Consider the following 22,328-nt stretch of genomic DNA (forward strand, 5'->3'; position numbering starts at 1 on the left):
TCACAGTAATAGTTGTCATCTCCATTACTGTCAAATTAATTCTGAATTGTTGCCCATCATACACTGTTTAGCTTGAGGGAAGTGAAAAGGTGTCTTTGCTTCTTTGGCAAAAATGAGAGTAGTTAAGCCCTCTGAGGAGCCTTGCAGAGTTGCAAAGAAAATGTCAAATAACATTTGGTCAAAGAGCATCTTGGAAGTCCTCTGAGGAACAATCCTTGCTATATTCACTTTATCTCCACTACGTATATAGAGAATCAGAGGGAGCTTTTTATTTAGGAAATACCAGCTTTCAGACAAAGCTTGGGGACATGTAGAGTTGAGGCTACATTTGGACCGAGACCTAAGATTTACAGACCAAATATGCACTTTAAGGTAACTACACTTAGATTTGGGAGGAACAATGAGCTAGTAGATGAGACAATAAACTGAAATTCAGGATTAGCAAGCTCGATTTCTGGCTCAGCAATTGACTTGTCACCTGACACTAGGCAAGTCCTCCATAGCACTATCACCACTCCCTCTTGAATCTGGCACTGTAAGAATCTCAGTGCAATCAGATCCTCTAGTCCATACTAATTATCTCAAYATTTACACCCTTAGACAAAACCAAGGCATGTGTTTAGGCACTCAGATAAATTAGATTACATTACTGTGAGTGTTAAGCATCTCAATGAAGGAAGCAATCTCCATTTAGATGCCTAGCTAGAATTAAAATCCCCAAAGAATTTTCTTTCAACATTTGTAGTTGGTGTACATATTATGTCTGAAGGAAGGGAAAGATAATCATATACTGAAAAGGAAACAACTAAGGGAAACTGATTCCTCTGCGTTTCACCTGTATCAGTTTCTTCCTTAATCAGTTTCTAGATACCTCTACCAAGTTGCTGTTTCATTTAAATTCTCCCCCACTACTCACACATGTGAAGATCTGTATGAGCTCTTCTTGGACCCTCCATCTTACCAAATAGAAATTTGGTGGAAACATCTCGTATTAAAGGAGAAAACAGAAAAGTGCAGATCAGGTTCTGTCTCTAAAAAGTCAGCTAGGGATTTAGATAAAGGGGCTAATGGTGCTGAATGAGTTTAATATAATAGTTTTTTCTACAAAGCACTATGAAGCTGAATGCTACTGGATCTCTACATTAATATCAGAACTATCCTAGATGTATGTAGTGTGGATAATTATTAGGTCTGTCTAGTCTATTGTGCTGCTGGTGTGGAATTAGTATTGCACAGAGAGAATTAAATGTTTAAGAATCACATACTTGGGGTGACTACCCCAAAACTGGGTTATTCTCTGGGGTCAAACAATTGATGTTGTTGTAAAAGGCTTCACAGATTAATGGTAATCCTCCATCTTGCAAAATAACCTTAAAATTGCAATCAGGCATGAACTTAGAAATTATGTGATAGTTTGCACTAATTACTCTGCCTGCAAGGAGATACAAATAATTTGCTACATAAGCATTCTGTGTGCCTGGCTAAAAAATAATGAAGGAGTCTCAGTAGGAGCTGGTGGGAAAACACTTAATGGGAGCCCAGGTGCGAGCAGCACAGTCCCCTCAAGGACAGAACAACACCTGCAGCTCCTGGCAGGGAGTTTAGAGATCCCACAGATTTTGCTGTCGCCCTTGCTCTCTTGAGTGGGCTTGCAGTTGTGGCTGTGTGGCTCCCTGTGGCCAGAGGGAGAATCACCTTTTCTGTAGCAAGCAACTCTTGCAAAGATTTTATTTGTTGGGTCACTTTGAAGTAATTCTAGGAGGTGGCATTGTAACTTCTGGCTGTTAAATGCTTCAGCCTATTCCAATTTAAGCTTTGGAGTATGACTAATTAGTACAATAATCACCTCTAGCAGAGAACACATTAGCTGCCTGAACTCTCAGGACTTCAGAATTAGCAGATCAGAGAGAACAAGTTGGAGGACACAGAGAAACCGAATTAGCAGATTCTCAGGATGGCAGCCAGTAAGGGACTTCATGCACTCATGTGTGGTAAAGATGAGCTCCATGCCCCAGGSACTCGGACAAGGCCACTGTCTTCTCTGGGGTTAAACCATGTGGGYGCTTCCCTGAGGACAAGAAGGGAGTGAGCTCTGCATGTGTTTATTTGAATTAATACAGATTGTGAATCAAATGATCTAATTAACTAAATGTGCATTTGACTACAAAATGTTATTTTTAGATAGCATAGCAGACCTATATCAGGGCTGCAGGATTACAAAATCCCCCATTTTTCTGATTTAATTATTGATAAACTGTGTGGTTGCTCTTGAATTTTGAACTTCAGAGCCTGCTCTGTCTCTTCTTCCTTTTTGATGATGAGGTAAGCTTTTAAGAGAAATGTAGACAAAAGTAATCACGTCCTTTGAAATGAGTTATAGCCAACACTATAGATATAAATAGAGGGTTTGTTTGTTTGTTTGTTTGTTTTTTCTGTTTTCAAATGCAAAAAGAGAGGATAACTGCAGATCAATCTGATCCACAACACTTATATTCCAGTTTAGATTTTGATTACAGGTCTCTGGGGGTTCAAGTTGAGTTTGAAATGACACTGATACCAGCGACAAGCGTATGAATAAAATAGTCTTAGATGTTGAGTGTGTTTCTAGGTACATTCTGGATATCCCTGCAACTACAGCATCACAGCATAGTGAATGTTGCTATTACTGAAATGTATAGCACAGCTTCAGCCCCTCCAAAACTGAATAAGGTATCACAGAAACCACATTTCACATCCTGGGGGAGATTCTCAGTGGCCTTAGCTATTTGTTTGGTGCATATGGCAGTAAGTGTAACTGTCTTAATTTCGCAGACTTGGGAATTGTGGGCTGTTTGAGGAGTGAGCAGTCACTACTTTACATTGTTTCCTTTGTACTGTAGCAACTAACAATACCTAGCCCTACTATGCAACATTGCTGCAACATTGTGTACCAGTCACGTTTTCCAGAAGAATGATAACAATCTGGAAGGGGGAAAAAAAAAAAGAGAGATCAAAGGCTGCATGGATGGCTCTCTGATAGCTGATAGGTAGTCATGGTTGTTGATGAGTATTTTGGAAGTGACAGACAGCAAGGCCAAAGAAGAATTACTGCCAGCATTTAAAGAGACTCTGCCAGGCCACAAAATAATCCCGATGAAAGAAAAGCTTCAGAAACATTTCCAGCTACGAGATCGCTTAAATGGGAATAAACTCCAAAAAAGACAGGACCATCTTTTTTTTTTTTTTTTCCCCTCTCCTTTGTAACAATTTAAAACTGTACTGTGCAGTAACTTTCAGAAAATATTACCCTGGGAATANTGGCTCTCTGATAGCTGATAGGTAGTCATGGTTGTTGATGAGTATTTTGGAAGTGACAGACAGCAAGGCCAAAGAAGAATTACTGCCAGCATTTAGTCCCTGTGTGCGCTCTGTATGTTCCAAGAATACAAAATATTCTGGAAGAAAGCCATCAATATCACTTGAGCTGTTGTAGATGAATAAACTATTAAGACAGGACCATCTTTTTTTTTTTTTTTTTCCCCTCTCCTTTGTAACAATTTAAAACTGTACTGTGCAGTAACTTTCAGAAAATATTACCCTGGGAATAGAAATCTCTTAAGTGTCTTGCACAAACTGCTTGCTATGTGTTGCTGTGATCAATTACAGAATTATCTTCTTTGTAGTAATGTGGTATGCGCAGTGTCTTGTGGGAAAGAGCCTGGGTTGTAACAAGTAATAACCATAGTTCTTATCAAGCTGACCTTTCATGGAGTAGCAGTCGTATCCCATTTTAAAGTGCAGAAGGGGCTTACTACTGAGRCTGTTTGACCCAGAGGCTCGATCTTCAGGGTCCTTTAAGAAATACCTTGAGGCCAAATTCATTAACCAGTGATACTGCTCATACCCAGGCGTGCTCCTGAGTTTAGGACCAGTCAGTCAGGCTGAGAATGTGAGTTCCGAGCATGCCCAGCAGCTGAGAACTGTGCCCAAGGCATCGTGACATGCACTGCAGACTGCTCACTCAAGACCCTGTGAGTACACTGAGGTCTCTGGGGAGAAGCTTACGCAACTGTGGTCTTAGCCTACAGATTGCTCCTTTCTGCCACATTTCAGAGCTAAAACACTACCACACATAAAATCTCAGCCACACGATGCTCTCATTTACCATTGCAACACATGCCAACAAAGCAGCAGGAGGGAGGCTGTGTGGAACRTGGACTTGCTACCAGTCAGAATATACCAAATTACCAGATATATGAGCAGATGGTTGTCATGAAAGATAAGCATGTTTTCAGTCTTGGATGCTTGTGAAAAACAGGAAGTTGGCATAATTTCAGCAAGAGAACCTAGGGCTTGCTTAGCAATGGTCTGGGTAGACAGTCTCTTGAACCTTGATATGCCCAAGATGATGCCCTTCCATGTAAGCCCTTGGCAGGCTGGCAAGGTGACTGCCAGACTGAAGGATGAGAGGATATACGGAGGCACTCTTTGGAGAGGAAAGGGCTGCTGCACTGGGGTTGCTCTACCTGCAGAAGCCTGCCAGCCAGCAGAGGTCTTCTAGGCAATTGGGGCTTTCAGCAGCCTGGGGCCTGCCATCCACCAGAAGATACTTAGGCAGCCAGCATCTTTTACCAGTGGAAGATGCTTCACTGGTTTGGAGGCTTTCATCAGCAGCTTTGGGATTTTTCAGGTAGACAAGTCATTCCAACTCTGATGTGTTTTAGGAGGACTTGGAGGAGATCTTTCCCAGGAACAATCACTGATCTCTAAGACAACCTTCACCAAATGATTGGCTCAGGAGCAGGAGCTGAGCATTGAACCTCTTTTTATGTTTCCTAGTAATCCTTAGCAGTGGGTTCAGGATATGATATTACAGCCAGGAACAGTTCTCAGATAATAGTCTCAGCTGTTAAGCAAGGAGTGCCAAGGACTGAGGTTGGTTTAGGATGATGTCTTAGGAACTGGTCCTAGCTCCAGACTTCACACAGTCATTCTGGATGTATTTAGCTTCTTTAGACAGCTGTGCTCTTTTTATAGGTGCCCTTCCTTTGTGAGCCCATGCCATGCACAGACAGCTGAAGCATAAACATCTGCCAATTGTAGTGAATATGTCCCTATTAGCATTTTTACTTAAGCACTCTGAACTTCTTCCAGTTACAGATTGTGTAGTCCAGCCTTTCCAGGAAAGCCTGACAATAGATATTTTTATTTGGATACRAAACTAACCCATGCTGCAGTGACCCTTTTTGACTTATTTTTTCCTGTGCTCTGTCACAGGGCCAAGGGTGAATAATCCTATTGAACAGCTAATCCCCAAGATGGTGATATCAGCCCTGAAGAGAGATCTTTGATGCAGCAGGTCCTCTCTCTGGTCCCAGACATTTCCAGGTAGCTTTTGACATTTTCTACCTGTTGAATTTACTGGGTGCCAGGATAACTCTCCTTTGAACATGACAGGAAGAGCTTCATTGACCTGGAAAGCTATGACCTGTTTCTTCTCTTCCACTTGGAAGATTAAACTTGAACTCCTGATGCCTGCCAGCAGTAGCTAAGTCAGATTGTTTGGCAAGATGTGGTTGGTAGCGTGAGTCACAGTGCTAAGATCTCAGTGCTGAGCCTGCTTGATGCCTATGGCTATACAGGAACTGCAGAAGTTCTCCCACCTATGATTACAGGTGTCCATAGCTCTCTCACTGAAGAACAGCAGCATCCTCAGCCCGATTGCTCAGTCCTAACCTCACACCTCTTCTCTGCAGTAAGCTTGATGCATGGCTAGACAACAAATCAATGTGGACTCTGAGAGGCTAAACTAGGCTGTTGCTACAGGATGACATTCAGGATAATGGGTGAGGTATAGAAAAGTTCACTGCTGTGGGTATTAGAGAATCCTACATTAAAGGGTTGTGCTGATTTTAAGAAACAGAGCCCAGCTGACTCCCAGTGAGGGCAGCCAAACTTTTGGTTGCACAAGAAATATATATACTTTTGTTTTGAAAAGCTCTTTCCCAAGATATTTCTGTATGAACAAAATCTGAAGAACGGGACAAAAAATCTCATGTCTATATTGGCTGCATCAGTCCTGCAATAGCCATCTTCCTGTTTTCTCCAGTTAACCTGAACACATTTTGTCTGTCATTTCTATAATGAGCCCCTCCCAGATATTACAGGTGAACTTGGCGCTCCCTAGCCTAGAGGTCATATTAATCTTATTATGTCTCTTCCTGGAAGCCTTCTTCAGTAATGAGGCTTAAGAACTCTGAAGAAAGAGGTAAGGTTGCCACCTTGCTCTTTTAAGACTTATGTCTAACTGTATTTGTTGATTGTTTCAGATGATGACAGTCAAAAATATTTAAACAAATTTGAGTATGAGAACAAAATTTGTTAAACTACACCAGCAATGTGCCAAATGTTCTACAGGTACAGCTGGGCCTTACCCAAAGAGGGTGCTAGAGCAGTGAGTTTATAAAAGGTTATAATCAGGCATGTGATTTGCCTTCTGTTATTTCTACTGGTGACAGTAGGCCTTCTGTACAGGCCTGACTGCCCACCTCTTACTTGCATCATAAAGTTTAAAGCCAGAAAGAAGCACACCCTATTCTAGTCTGACTTCCTGACTAGAAGATTTCACCCTGCTATTACAGATAGAGCTTAATAATCTGTAAATGGTTAAAATTTATCCTTCAAAAAGAAACACTGTCTTGATTTGTAGACATTAAAAATCAGAGAATCTTCACTTGCTTTAGCTGTTTATCCTAAGGTTATTTGTGCTCTCAGCTAAAATTATGTGCCTTTTCCTGTAATCTGATTCATCTTCCAAAAATTAGTTCATGTTATGCCTTTCTCCATTAGTCTAAAGAGCCCGTAAGTACTAGGTATTTTCTCCACATGAAAGCACTTATTCACTATAATCACCTGACTGTAATATAAGTAGGATTGGATTTCAGTTTGGTTTTAGAATAATAGATGACATTTTAAAAAAACAGTAGCTCAGTAAGCAGAGAAGCTAACGAAGCTTGTTTTCCTTTGGATTTGTATCTCATGGTTAGATTCTCTGGTGTCTAGAGTGTACACATTAGTCAAAGGTTCTCCTACAATTGCGTCAAAATTAATGTGAATCCATCCATAAGAATAATAATAATCCATATGGATTCTCTGGTCTAAAAATATAGTTGAGCTCTTTAGGATCTTCTTTCTCTATCTGCTTTTTTTTTKGGGGGGGTGGAATTTGTAGGAATGTAATTATTTTTAGGAGTAAGTTAATGGGGGAGGGATGGGGGACTGATAGAAACATACTTGTGATATGATCACTTACGTTCCATTTCCATAGGGAACCAGACAAAAAAAAAATCAGTTCTGTGTGAAATAAAAACTGTTTTATAAACAAAGTTCTAGGCAACCAGCATGTTCTCAATGGAAAATGCTATTCCAGTTGGTTGTATTTGGACTGTCTTGTTTTTAAATTCTTTTTTTGGTATTGTCACTGGGAAACTGGCATACCAGGATCCCAGCTAAGGCAATCAGAGTTACAAGTGCACAGCAGCTCCAAAATTCAAGTCTTTCCTGTATAAAATCAGGCAAACAGTTTCTTGCAATTTGAGTTTAGGGACACAAGAGAGTGCTGTGCCACATGGCACCAGGATATTTCTCTTCTGCCAAAAATTTCTATCTCCCCATCCACATGACCTTTTTTTCTTTATCAGTCATTTACATCAGACAAAACTCTAATCCCTCTATCTAATGTACTTGTACCTTTAACTTTACAAAATCTGAATGCCTATTATGGGTAGTGCCCAAATAAGACTAGCCACTGTAATTTGAAATCAGTATTTTGCACAAACTGATTCCTTCAGTATCTGCTACAAAAAAATCCCAGAAGCAGGTATTCTACTCATAAGAAAACAGATAACTAAACTTTTTCCTTTCTCCATTTGCTTCAAAATAAGCAGAAYGTAGGACTAACAAGGACTAAACTTCTTTTTCATAAATAGAATAGGAATAGGGGAGCACTCTCAGTCTCTGGCAGCCATCAGTTTTAAGAATGTGTCCCATCCATTCATACTACTGCTAAAGAAAGTGTGGTGTTTGGTCTGTGGTGTGGATGAGGTGAAGAGGGCATGGCTGTCCTCCGAGCTTGAAAGCAGAGTTATCAAGAGTTTGTAGAAGCTCTTGTGTTATAAAAACTCCCCCACTGCATATAAAGCCTTCCATTTGAAGGCTTTCCTGCCTGTGTTTTCAGGCATGGTGGCTTGTAAGGTTGGAGATATTTGGCAGCAACTCTGCACTATCTGGCTGCSTTACTATCTTCTGAAGGTATATCTGGATCTCTACGGACTAGGCCTGAACTGCATAACATTTTGCAGCTGCAAAAACTTTTGAGAAAACTTGGAATAGATTTTGCAATCATTATTTGTGGTTTTACCTTAACATTTAATGGGGTTTCTCTGCATTTTCCTCCCACTGGAGAACTAAGATAGGGGAAAATCTATTATTCTTATGGATGGCATGTGTCCATAGCCATAGGATGGCTGTTGGAGAAAAGATGAGTGGCTTGGCAATGAAAATGCCTGTGACGATAACAACGTAGCAGATCTGGTGAAAGCTGTACTTAAAAACATTTCCCCAATGTATTTGAAGAGACTGTAAGTACAAATAAATTCATGGAAAAATATTTGTGACAGATAATTCTATATAAGAAACCCCCTTTTTTTTTTTTTAACTGGACAGTTGAGGTCAGCAATATATTTATCTATTGTATTGTGTAAAGCATCCTTTAGTCAAATATTTTGAGGTGTACTACCTATAAGCTTCACTCTGGGGGGTAAGTACATTGCCTCCCCTTTAAAAGAGGGGAAATTGAGGCACAGAGACTAACCTGTCTATTTTTATGGAGTGAGTTATAAGAGAGCCCAGAATAGAAATCGCAAACTGTTATACTAGCTTTCTTACTTAGGGACAACAGCAATTCTTCAGCTTGTGTTGAATTTAGGATTTAAGATTACTCAGGAATTTGACTTTTAAAGTTCTTTGCACCTCGAAAAAAACAGTATCTTAATCAGTTTAAAAAGCACCCTTAAAGATCAATTCAAACACCTTCTGGTCATAAGGTAAATAATATTCATTTTGAAAATTAGCATATAAATGGAGACATATATAGTAGATAGGGCTGCTAGTTTCACTCCAAGACAGAAAGCTAAGTAATAATACACTTTCAAAATATCCAGCCAGGTATTTAAATATTCAGTTATAGAATATAAGCAATGGATAGAGCAAATCTGGATTTAGTAGAATTTACATGTTCCCCTCTCTGAATGCAAAAATGTGTCTTTTTTACTCTCCTTGGTTTCCTCCTCATTAATTCCCATGCTGTTAGCTCTTTCTTCTTTCTGTACTTCATGTAAAAACTTAATCTGCTGCTGCATTTGTTTTTACTCTCGTGGTTTATTTTCCTCATTTTTCTAGTTTGTATTGCAAAACCATAAAGGTACAGCTGCTGCAACAAGCTTCCCTTTTGAAGCTTGCCTGCTGCACACATTTCTTTTGGAGTCTAACACAGCTTTGAATCCTAACATTAAAAAAATGAAATGTAGGGTGTTTTTAATCACTATAATTAATGCTTCTGAATTTTGTTCCTTAGCTGTCTTGTCCACAGCTGTGTTGTGCAGAATTACTTCAATAAACATGTTCTGGTTTCCTCCCAAACCAGCTCAGGAAAAATACTAGGAAATTTGACCCTCTGATACTTTTTTCTGACATTCAATAACATGCCATGAATAAGTCCCTTGGAATTTTAAACTGTTCTTCTCATCTTTCATCTGTGAGTGTGTTCAATCTGGATGTCTGGCCAAGATATCAAAATCAATATTCCTTCTGATGATATCTCAATTTTTCTAACTCTAAATACTGTAAACTGGAATATGCCAGAAAACCAGAGAACATTAGTCAAGAGTTTGGAAAGAAGTCTTGTGTTTTAGAATTCAGGTCTAAGAGAAACAAAGTGACTGTTCTGAATTTTGTTTCACCAGGTTAGTTAGAATACAGAGGGTGTTTTTTTGTTTGTTTTTTAAATCAACAGCCATCCATGCTTCATTAATCTCTGCTTAACTAGTGATCTGTTTAAATTCAGAGTTTACCACACTGGGGTTGTCTCTGAAGGAGGAGAGTACTGCTGTCTAATATCCCAGCATTTGTGTGTGTTTGTTAATCCTGACATGTGAATTTAAAAAAACCTAAAACACTCATGTGGAAAAAATAAACTAAAATAAAACACTGATGACTCAATCATCCCAATATTTGTAATTTCTCTTTTAGTCATTTAAATGAATTCTTAAGATCTCTTAACTTGCTAATGTCAAGTACTGAATTCTTCCTTTTTTAGCTGGAAGACTTGGCATCTTTCTAAGGTCCTGAAACATGGTTTTACATGTCTGTCACATCTTTGAAGAGACAAGATATGATTTTCCTCAGATATTTTTCTAATTATTTTTATAAAGTGTATTTATTTTTCATTATAATCCTCTACGTTTACTTTCAGTACTTTTCCTACTGAGCTTCTTTTCTCTTTCTGAACCTGTACTTCCATGCAACTTTCTCTGATTCATTAGCAGAAAAGTTCTCAGAAACATAATTTAATTTGCTACAGTATTTTAAAATACTTTGCTGCTATTAAATGTTATCTATATAAATATACTTGGTTGGACTCTCACAGCAAAGTGTTAGGAATTTATTGTTACTTATTTCCATGCACAAAAAATAAAATATATATAAGAAATAGTGTATTGATCTATCTTATTATTTATTTTCAGCACTTAATTTTTCATCAGATAACTAGGACCTGGAATAAGGAAGAAGGAACTCCTTATGGCACAAATGAGAAATGGCACAAAAACTGTCAAACTTTGGCAGAAAACAACAGAAGAATTTTAGTTTTTTGTTAAGTTTTGGAAAATGATTGCTGAAATTTGATGAGAAAAAGCAGAATAAAACATTAGAAACAATATTAAGAATGGATTATTGAGAAGCACTGGTAGCTTTCAAAGACCTGAAGTCCGCACATGCATTGTCAAGATTAGAAACTTAAGAGTTTCTAGACTTCTAGACTAGAATCAGAGATTAAAAGTACAGTACCTGARAAAAGGGGCCCCATTTAAACTTGAAATATATATTTGGAAACATTGGCCTCTTTGGGTTCTCTGATATGACCAGGGTAAAAATCAGATAGAAGGAAAGAAAATGGGGTACCTCCTGAAATTTTTATTGATTGCTTTTAGAAATGATTTTTTCTCAAATGATCTAACTCTTAAAAAACAAGTATAATCAGAATTAAAATTGCTTTGCTACTTTTTTTTGGAGCATGATGTTTTGACATTTCTCTGATTCAAACCAACATTTCTAAAGAAAACTTGAGGATAGTCCCTAGACCAAATACAGTATTGAAAACCTACTCTATTTCTTTTGAAATATAAATAGAAAGACTCCCATTGATAACTGTGGGAATGTGTCATGACCTTTTGCTAATTTGAAAGTTTAGGAGTTTGAAATGGAGATGTATTTGAAACCAGAAATGAAGCTTACAGCCTGCYTAATAATACAGTATTTTTTTGTTATTCTTACTGCATGTCATAATTTATTTATGATGCTAATGATGAGAGGATCTTCTTCTTAAGGTAATTAAAATCAGAGTTAAAATGAATCATTTAGAGCACCCTACTACCCATTAACAGCAAAGCTAAAATGTTTTTACACTGTATTAATTCATTTGCTCATTTTTTCTGTCATGAATAGACATTATCTATAAATAGAAAGCTATAAGATTTTTATAATGGATAACAGGAGCTTTTGTGCCTCTTGATGGTGAATGTGATGGTTTAGATTTTTCTAAAGACTAAGAATAAAAGAATATTTCATAAATATTCAGTAATAGCACGACCCCTTAAGCCCCTCAAACCCTTTTGAAACTCTGAAATAAAATGGGGAAATGATTAATGGGACTGTGTGTAGATGTAATATGCGAAACTACTCTCTTCTATGGCCATGTTCTGAAAATCTCTCATGTTGCTGAAACTGTAGGTCAACAAAAACAACAGTTCCATTTTGTGCCTGATCCAGAGATTATACTGGTGCGTTATAATGCTCTGCTGAAGAACTAGGTCTCTGCCTCAATCACAGCCACTTCCACAGGGGGAGGGATTAAGCGGAACTGAAACCAGAACTGCACTCCAGTATCACTCCAGAATTATTCTAAATGATGCTAGAAAATACATTGCATACCTTTAAAAATATCTCTGTAATGTTATTTAATGTATTACAACTACTGTCTCATCTTTTGAAATTGGAGGCCTACATTCCTGGTTTCGAATATGCATTTTAAGTTATTGATTTATTAGGTTTCTCTTCTAAAGCTGTTTGTATATGGTATAATAGTAAAGCTGGTATGACTTTTGGAAAAAATTTTAATGGAGAATTTCTTGAAGAATTATGAAGAATTTTTCTYTTTGGTTTAAAGGAATGTTTTATAAAACGAATTTCTATTATTTTAAGTAGTTTCAGTTTGCTAGCACTTCTCAATATTAAGAAAACCTTTCATTAAGATCTTCCAATTTTCTGATCAGTATCTGTTCAACAGATACATATATTTTAGAAAAGGGGAGAATAGTAATTTATTATTTTTACTGGAAAATTCGCTCTCTTCCTGACTAGCTGCGAATAACTTTTTTTTTTACACCTCCACCCATTATGCTTATGGCTTATCTGAGCCCYCCGCGTGCTGATCGCTTCCTTTTTGAGCGGCCTCCTGTGCTGACGCTGGGGGGTGGCGAGAGGAGGGACAGGCGCCGTCCCGATCCAACGGGGGGGGGGGGCWGGCCTTCTGCTGCCAGGCTCAGCGGCGCTTATCGCCCCCTGTTTTAGGCAGAGGGGAAACCGAAGGGTTTGCCCTGCGACAGTCGCAGAGCTTGCTTTCATCGCAATACCTCAGCGAGTGGAAGCAACGAGACGTCGAGCTAGAGGGACCTCCAGAGGCCGCCGAAGTACCTCCCCCGGCCGGAGGGGAAGCACGGCCACCCGCTGCGCGCCTCGCCTTTGGAAACCCGCCGGGAGAGGCCCCCCCGGTGCCCCCCGCCCGGCGGTGCCGGCGGCAGCTCTCGCGATGGCTCCCCGGCGCCGCTGCGCGGCCGTTGCAACGGCCGTTACCTGGCGGGCGCTGTTTACGGCGGGACAGCCAATGGGAAGGCGGGCGGCGTGGGCGGGGCTGAGGGTCCCGGCCAATGGGCGGGCGAGGCGGCGCGTTTAAACGCTGCAGGTGCTGGGGCCCGGCCTGGCGGTCGCCGCGCTCGCGCCGCTATGCCCAGCCGCCCCGAGGACTACGAGGTGCTGCTCACCATCGGCGCCGGCTCCTACGGCAAGTGCCGCAAGGTGCGCCGCAAGGCCGACGGCAAGGTGAGGCGCTGTCGGGGACGCGGGACGGGGACGGGGCATCGTGTCCCACCTTAACGTGCCGGTGGTTCTGCGTGTGCGTCGTCTCCCAACGGCTCTTCGGCGTAAGCGAGCGGCTTTAACTCCCCCCCCCCCCCCCCCGCTCTGCTTTATGGGTCAATCGCTGTAGAAATTTATTTATTTATTTCCCTTCCCCCCTATAGGTCTTAGTCTGGAAGGAGCTCGACTACGGCTCCATGACAGAGGCGGAGAAACAAATGCTTGTTTCGGAAGTGAACTTGCTTCGTGAGCTGAAGCACCCGAACATCGTCCGGTATTACGATCGCATCATCGACAGGAGCAACACGACCCTGTACATCGTGATGGAGTACTGTGACGGGGGCGATCTGGCCAGCCTCATCACGCGGTGCACGAAGGAAAGGCACGTGAGAGCTGCTTGCGATCATCCTGCAGTACCTAGTGTAAAGCATCCTRGGCAATGAAAAGAGCAAGCTCAAAGCAAGATGTATCCCTTAATAACCCACTAGCAACTTCAGATCTGATTTCTTGCACATAGCGACTTTTCTGAAGTGTGATAAGGCTTGTACAAAATCATTATGCTGGCCGGAACTGAGCTAGAGGATGTAACCAGTGATAGGATAACTCTTTCTCTGTATCCGAATAGCGAAGAACACTGACCCCTGGTGAAGGAATTCTGTGTACTATGCTGTGCATGACAGTGAAAACTTCAAGCAGCAAGTCATAGCTCTTTTAGATCAGTAGCATAGTCTGTGAGTTCTTTTAGCTTGCTAATGAAAAACACTCATATGCTTTTTTTTCTAGAATACCATCACCAAAAGTTCCTGCAAAGAAAAAGCAATTTTGAACATACTATTAAAAATTACCATATATGCCTGCGCATTGACCCTTTACAGGCACCTGAGTTGACAAAATTTCACCTTGGTGTAATCTTAAACCTAGAAGTCTAATTATTATGATATCAGTTTCATATTCTTAAATGAAATGCATACACAACACATATGTATTGCTGTGTGAGAACAGTTCAAAACAGTTGAAACTGCCCCAAACACATCAGCATTACAATTTGAGGAGGGTTATGTTACAGTCTGTACTGGCTTGGCTCTCTTGCTGTATGTTGTTCATAACAGTTTTAGAAATGGTTGACCATATACTGTCCTCTTAAGCAAGCAAGGAGGTAGAACTAATCACAAAAGCATCAGATTGATGTTCATGTTGTAAATGATGGCAATTCTACATGCTTGATCTGTTTTTAGACTTTTTGGGGGAAGAGGAGAACATTATGGGGATTCTGCAATAAAATTCTAGATATGTTCCAACATATTTAGAGTTGGACTAGCTGGTAGGCCATACTGCTCACAATTTTTCCCACCTTCCTGTTCTGCTGCAGAGCATAATGAATAACTCTATTTGAACACTTACCAATGAAAAAACTTTCTTATTCCCTTTTTTCAGTTAAAAAGAACAGGTGACCAAGTAAATGGATTTCTATTTCCACTTTTAAAATAACGCATGTAGCTGCTTGTTGCTATTAGCTTTTCCTTAAAAAGGTGTTGGGGTTGACTGCGATGAGTAATAACAGTAGTATTAAAAAACAGTAGTATTAAAAAATAATAAATTACAGGACTGAAAGACTGGCAGCAGCTACTTAAATGTGCTGTATATGCTATGGAGGTTACACTTATTCAAGAATGTGTTTACCTTTCAGACATTACTTAGAAGAAAACTTTGTTCTCCGTGTATTGGCTCAATTGACGTTGGCCTTGAAAGAATGTCACAGACGGAGCGATGGTGCAGTCACTGTGCATCGTGACCTAAAGCCAGCAAATGTCTTTCTAGATGGCAAGCAGAATGTGAAACTTGGAGATTTTGGTCTGGCTAGAATATTGCACCATGATACCAGCTTTGCCAAAACATTCGTTGGAACCCCGTATTACATGTCTCCAGTAAGTCCTTCCTTCTGTGTCTCATCTCCTCTTTCCTTCCTCCGAGATCTGTTTTTTGCAGTGTTAGTCTTCAGGTTCCATAAATGTTTAGGAGGTTTTAATGAAAAGTTACTAGTCTAAATATAAGTGACTCCTTTAAGTGATCCCCACCCCATTATGAAGAAGGTGTATGTTCTGCAGATGAAGTTATTCAATTTAGATGTTTCCACCTCCTTTCTTCCTCATGCCATCACTACCTTCTAATTCAGGTTCCTCTTCACAACATAAGCTTTGATAWATTCTTGGAATCTTACTGCTAGTGTAAGGTAGTTATGTTGCAGTATTTTAATGTTCCTAAAAAGGAGCAGAAAGGCTAAAGCACTTTTGTTTCATAACATTATGGTAACAAGGCTATTAAAGTCTCTCTTGACAGTAAGATTTTAATTTGTACTGTAAATGAGAAAGAATAGAGGTATTGCCTGATACTGTGAATTTTGTGTGGGAAACAATTTTGCTTGAGGCATGGAGACTGGTGCAACTCTTAAGTTTTATACAGTGTGGCACTGCTACTTAACTGTGGTCAAAATATTGCTAGTAAGAATGGCTATGGAGGTTAATTAGAATGGAATCTTAAGTAAACCCAGTAACTAATGGTTTAATTCTCCTTGAACATTAGCTGATGCGCAATACTGCAATAAAAGAGGAATGYCTTAGCTAATAAACATAAATTTAAGACTGTTCTTTTTCTTTAGGAACAAATGAACCGCATGTCATACAATGAAAAATCTGACATCTGGTCTCTAGGATGTCTCCTGTATGAGTTATGCGCACTCTCGTAAGTATACTTCTGTGGCAAAAAAAAGTAGAAGAGAAAGTAGAAACATAGTTGGTAATGCATATGTGGTTACATTGTGTACAGGTAACCCTTAAAAGATTTTGGATGCAAGTACTACATTTTTATTTCTGTATTGGTCTTGACACTAGGTAGTCAAAACTAATCTTTGATTGTAGTTTGCTTAAGTCTGCCTGTTTTGAAAAATAAGTCCTGTAATACTAGTGAAAGACCAAGAAAATATTCTTCAGGCCTCCATTTAGAGCTTACAACCAAAAGGAGTTGGCAGAAAAGATACGGGAAGGGAAGTTCAGACGAATACCATATCGCTACTCAGAACAGTTGAATGAACTTCTCAAAGAGATGCTGAACTTAAAGGTAAGAATCAGTTACTATTTTTCCACCTGTAATTTGATTAAACCTTCAATGCCATTAAACTGAAGTACCAGTTTTCCTTAATTATGAAACAAATTGATCTGGAGCGGTGGTTGCCAGTAACCTTGTGACTAGCAATATCACTTGAGGGGAAAAATTGTGCTTTGCAAGTTCATTAAACAAAGGCAGCAGTTTAGTGTTAGGCCAGGTTTGCAGGATGCCAGAAGGCTGTCTGAATACTGGCCTATATGGAACCACTGAACAGCRTGCTAACAATCTTCTACCTCCTGGGCTGGAATTTGGAAGAAGTTGTTTTGCCTCCCTCTTGGATGCTCTGCTTCTCACGGCTAGCAGCTCACCTCAAGGGGTGGGATGGAGGAAGAATTTGAGGAGAATAACACTGGATGAGACAACAGAGCTGTAACAAGAAACAAGTCTCAAAGATGTGGATTTTTCAGGACTCTGAAGTGACAGGTTTTGGTGTGGAGATGTGGTGTATTAGCTGCAGAACCTACTGACAATCTCTTTTTAGGCTTACCTCTTCATTCAGGCTCTAAGGTGTGGATTTCTGGGCTGGGGGAGCCAGAGCTGCAGCTTCTAGAACTGGAGACTGGCAACAGCCTCCTCTCAGCTGTTGTCTCCTGGTTGAATCAGCATGGCATAGCTTAGCTGCTGCCCTTTCCTAACTCCATTTTTCTCCAGCTTCTCTTTCACTACCATCTAGCAGCTCGGCTGGTCTCAACTCGAGGTGGGTCTTAGTGGGGGATTCCTGGCCTTAATGGTGGTTCTTTAAAAGATGGAACCTGTTGCTAACTTCTCTCCTCTAGGATTATTGCCGACCCTCTGTTGAAGACATTCTGCAGCACCCTTTGATAGCAGATTTGGTAGCAGAAGAACAAAAAAAGAATTGTGATAAGAGAGGTCAGCGAGCAGGGGAGCCAGAGAGGCTGCAGCATTCAGGAACCACAGTGAATGAGCTGAAACTGAAGGAACAACATTTACAGGAGAGAGAACAAGCCATTAAAGAGAGAGAGCAACGTTTGGAGCGTATGATATTCTGCTTTGGGAAGGGGATGACAATGGGATTCTAATTCAAAAGAACAAGTGTAGAGTAAGGGAGGGTGGAATGTCTTCAAAGCTTTCATCTAACTTACTAATGTTATCACAGTCCTGTAGTCATGACCAGAATTCTGTCTTAAGGCAAACCAGAGTGCTTGGAGTTGTTCATTTACTCCAGCTTATTCTTGTTTTTAATTACCAAGATGYACTTGGTAGTTCAGTTCAGAAATAGAAACCTGGTGTGGCATGATTATTAAAAAATGAATAATACTTACAAAAGCATACAAGAAACGGGCTCTGACTGTATTGGCCTGTGCTGTGCAATGCAGATTGCCTTTCACCTACTCTGGCTATATAAACTAATGTTGGCTACATAAACGTGTAGCCTTAAGGGAAGGGTAATGTTGAAGCAAGAATATAGTTCAAAGTGAATTGTTAACTGCTATAATGGAAGTAGCATCCTATAGGTAGCTTATTTGTGAAACAGTGTAGAGAGCTGGTTCTTGGTTGTTGGGATCTCCTGCCTAGGTAAAATACCTCTCTGCATATGCGGTAGACTCTAAGGCAGATCTTAGCCATTATAYATGGTTTTGTGAGCCCGAGTAACAGCTGCCACTGTAAAGAAGATGTATAGAATCATATCTGTCTTCCAGTATTTGACATTTAAATATTTTATCCAGATATTTCATATATGACAATGGGTTAATTTGCAGAATGGAAAGCCACTGTAGCTTCATTTTTGCATATGTGGCAGAATTAAATAAAATGGCTGGCACTTCAGCATACTGATCCAGTGCTTTATCAATGCATTGATTAAGCTTGTRTCTGCACAGCAGTTATCTACAGAAGTAGAAATATGGATGCATCRGGCAGGTTACTACTAGCTCTTTCTGCAGGAAAATACACCATGGACAGTCCCTCTAACATTTACATCTTAACATTGCATACTACCCTATTTTCTGCTTCCAGAGAGAGAACGGGAGCTCTGTGTTCGAGAGAGACTGGCAGAGGACAAACTTGCTAGGTATCTTACTAACCTATCTATAGCTACCTAGATTAATATGTGTGTATATATATATATATATATATTTTTTAGGACTGAACATTTTTCTAAACTTCTCTTTTCAAAACAGAGCTGAAAACTTGATGAGGAACTACAACCTCTACAAAGAGCAGAGGACTTCAGCATGCACAGATGGTACAGGTATGAAAGCATGCTACAAGAACCCACAGGCGCTGATAGATGTAGGCTGGTATGACCAGAAGAGTGCCCCTGACATTATGCATGCTGTACCAAGTCCTGTCTTAAAGAGACAAATGCCAATTATCTCTGCATGGTTTGGAATAGACTCCTGATTTCCTGCTTTGCAGAAAGACTTAATGATGCTCAGCCATGAGAACAATTTACTTACTGTCAGCAATACAGTCTTATTCTATTTTGAAAATCGGATTCTCTTGGTGAGGTGATTGAAGTACTGACTTGTAAAACAAACTTTGAGCTGTACTTTTTAAATGATAGATCTATCATCTTTATAGAGCATTGATTAAATTTTAATAAAATTGTGCATGTCTAATCACTTCAACTTTAGTTCATGAACTTCTAAACTCATCAAGGTGGAAACTGATACTTGTAGCCAGTGATAGGGATTGGACCTCTGCATTATCTAAGCTCTGAAGAATACAAACTGCTATTCCTTTACTCTAGTTTTAGTCACTAGAACAAACAGCTTTGAAAGCGTGCTATAATATTTAGTTGACTCCCCACAGCCCAATTTGTTTTGCAATAGTCATGAGTTTATAAATTTGCTGGAGAGAGAGCAGGAGTGAAGTGTTGGAATACTGAATGGCTGGGTCCTAAACGGCGCTTCTAGAACAAAAAAAWGTTGCAAAGACTTTAGTATGCAGCAAAAATACCTTGCTTTGTCTCTAACCAAAACTAAATGAAGATCTCTCTAATGCAAGTAAAGTCAAGACTGCATATTTTTCCAAAGTGCCTATCATACCAGGAAAGAACATAAGTAAAATGCCACTGGAAGTTAGTGGTACTTGAGCTACTTCCATCATTCTTTTTTGAGAAATCCACCTGTCTCTATCTTGTGCTTCTTTTAATATATTAAAGAATATAAAATTAAAAATAAACTTGCTTTGGGCTTTCTGATTTTGTCTCTATGCTGGATGAYGAGGGTAAGCATGCTTCAGCATTTGCTTCTGTTTTTCTGCATCTCCCACCCCTTTATGCTACATTTTAGTCTTAACAGGGATTTTTGTCCATCTGAAATTACTGGATGGGAGCTAATAACTCTAGATAATGCAAAGAAATTAACAATTACTACAGAGTGACTAGATCTTGCTGGTCTTTACCTGCAGGTCATTTGATTAAGCATACTTCTGTAACAGTGCTGTTTGCTACTATTTTAATTCATTCCATGTTACTCTAGTACTCCCTAAAATTCTCCCTGTCCTGACATGAATGGTCTTAGTGTTCTTCCAAATATCTGTTACCCAGATCACTTGCTTCTGTTATCTGCAGTTACTTTTTTTTTTTTTTAACTTTCATGTTGTATAGCTGTTGGTTCCCTAATTCCTTCTCCATCAGTTACATAGTTCACTTTGCAATAAAATAGAATACCAAAAACCTTAGCCTCTATGGCAGTCCTAGACACCTGAACCCATTCTTTTTGTATAGATTCCCTAATTCTTAAGGAAGGATTAACAAGTTAATACACACGTAGCTTGCTAATATGAAACTTCTGAAGATGCTGAAACATTCACTAGCCTCTTCATTTTGGTCTTTCTGCCTCTTCTGCGCTTACTGCATCCTTTTGCTACCCCACAAATTGAAAATTAAGGCCTCAGAGGTTATGAGTAGGATGGTTGGGGTTTTCAGCAAGGTGGCTTTTCTCCTGCCCTCCACAGAAGAAGTCTTTTAAAGTCAGCTTTTATGAGAGAGCTCAGGTGTTTTAATACCTCTTAATGGCAGTTTTTCTACCATAATCCATTTAAAAAAAACCCACAAAACTGTCTTGATTCTGGCAGCTGTATATGCCTGAAGTGTAACTGTGAGGCTGCTGTGAAAATAGCTTGTTAGTTATTAATGCATCTAAACTCATTCATCTAGTCAGAGCCTAGCTCTACCCACTTGACTTAGCAGGGGCAGGCCAACTCTAGCCCCATGTTAAAAAAGGGTGGTAACATTTTTTTTCAGTAGCTGGGAGCCTCCTTTACTTCCTTTTGCTTTTGGATTATGTTACTATTTCACATGGAATTTCTTCCAAAGAATAAAATTTATGGCTTGTCTCATTATTTCTACTATTAYTTCCTTAAGTAAAAGTCTTTAAAATTCAGCTAAAGCTTTTCTGAAAGCCTTCTATAAGATGAGGGATACCCTAAAAAGTAGTGGCATGTACCCTTTTAACACAATCATTTTAAAGTCTTATTTTCATTTTTTTTCCTCCAAAAAATGGAAAAGAAACCCCACTATACATTAATAGATTTAATCCATATGTAGTTAGCAAATTGGGTGGCAGGGTTAAAGAACATAACTAAAGCAATAAATGCTGAGGGATATGCTAATTTAGTGCTTTTTTTTTTATTGCTCTCTCTTAAGATAATGTGGTTCTGCTCCCCTTTTCTACAAACAAGAAAAAAGTCCACTTTGATGGAAGCGAAGAGAATGCTGTGTATCCTGTTAATTTGGAAAACTATCCTTTTTCAAAAGGGAAATGCCGTGATCTCAAAAAACGTCTATATGCTGTGAATCTACGTGCTCAAGCACTGTGTGAACTGGAAAAAAACTATCAGTTAAAGAGCAGACAAATCTTGGGCATGCGCTGAAATTGTAACATAGATRTACAGTATTTAACTTTTTAGAGTTGATTAAATGAATAGGAACATATTTGTGCCTCCCTCTTATAATCTGGAACCCACTGAAAATATCTTTTAATAGAATTTGTATAAACTCTTTTAGTCTATGACAGGTAGTTCATAAGATTATATAAAAGCTTATTTTATGAAAATAGTTTTGATACCAAATCAAACAGGCTGAATTGTATTATTAAAGAAAAAAATATTTTGGTCCTCTTCCTGTTCACCGTGCATTACTTTTCTGAAAAAGTAAATATCATGTATGGTAAAAATAGGTTGTTCTCTATCTGGTGAGGAAAACTTTCTGATGAAAAATGTACAGAGATTCATGATCTGTAGGTTAAATTGTTGCTAATCATAATGTACAATTCTTGATAAAAGAAGTATTGATACTTTGTGCATTTGGTGTGGGAAAAGTAGTAGGTTTTTTCTGTGTGTTCTTGTAACTGCTTTTTAACTGTCAAAAGAGTAAAAAGAGATTTTGTGTTACCTCTTTCTACTAGCTAGGTGCCCTGTCAAAGCAGGTCCCTTTCTGGTTTAATGGCTTCAGCTAACGAGTGGGATGGGTCAGCTTAGCATAACTGACAAGTTTATCGCTCCTGCTGCCTGGCTCAGCCGTCAGCTCCTGAAAGGCCTGGTTCAGGGCACAGCATTCAAAGTAAATCGTCAGTGTCAGTTTGTCTTGAAACTCTGTGCTGTAAACTGATCCCTGAGGCTGCTGTCTTGGGTGGGACACCATCCTGGGTATTAGCATCTGTTTTGGGGAGAGGGGCAATTGTGCTTTAAACAGCAAATCCTTTTCTTGACGCCTATGATGTATCTCCATTCTTCCCTTCACAGTTCCC

General features: G+C 39.4%; 1 protein-coding gene across 1 annotated transcript; it reads left to right on the forward strand.

The window, feature by feature from the left end:
• Window positions 1–13,271: 13,271 nt before the first annotated feature.
• Window positions 13,272–21,801, forward strand: NEK2 (NIMA related kinase 2). The gene is made up of 9 exons (XM_026072329.1): window positions 13,272–13,413; window positions 13,614–13,831; window positions 15,137–15,374; window positions 16,106–16,188; window positions 16,437–16,563; window positions 17,388–17,607; window positions 18,589–18,643; window positions 18,753–18,823; window positions 21,227–21,801. The coding sequence occupies exons 1-9, from the start codon at window positions 13,318–13,320 to the stop codon at window positions 21,451–21,453; spliced, it is 1,335 nt and encodes a 444-aa protein (XP_025928114.1). The 5' UTR covers window positions 13,272–13,317; the 3' UTR covers window positions 21,454–21,801.
• The last annotated feature ends 527 nt before the right edge of the window (window positions 21,802–22,328 follow it).

Source organism: Apteryx rowi, unplaced genomic scaffold, assembly GCF_003343035.1.
Source record: "Apteryx rowi isolate R43461 unplaced genomic scaffold, aptRow1 scaffold_34, whole genome shotgun sequence".
Classification (NCBI taxonomy): Eukaryota; Metazoa; Chordata; class Aves; order Apterygiformes; family Apterygidae; genus Apteryx; species Apteryx rowi.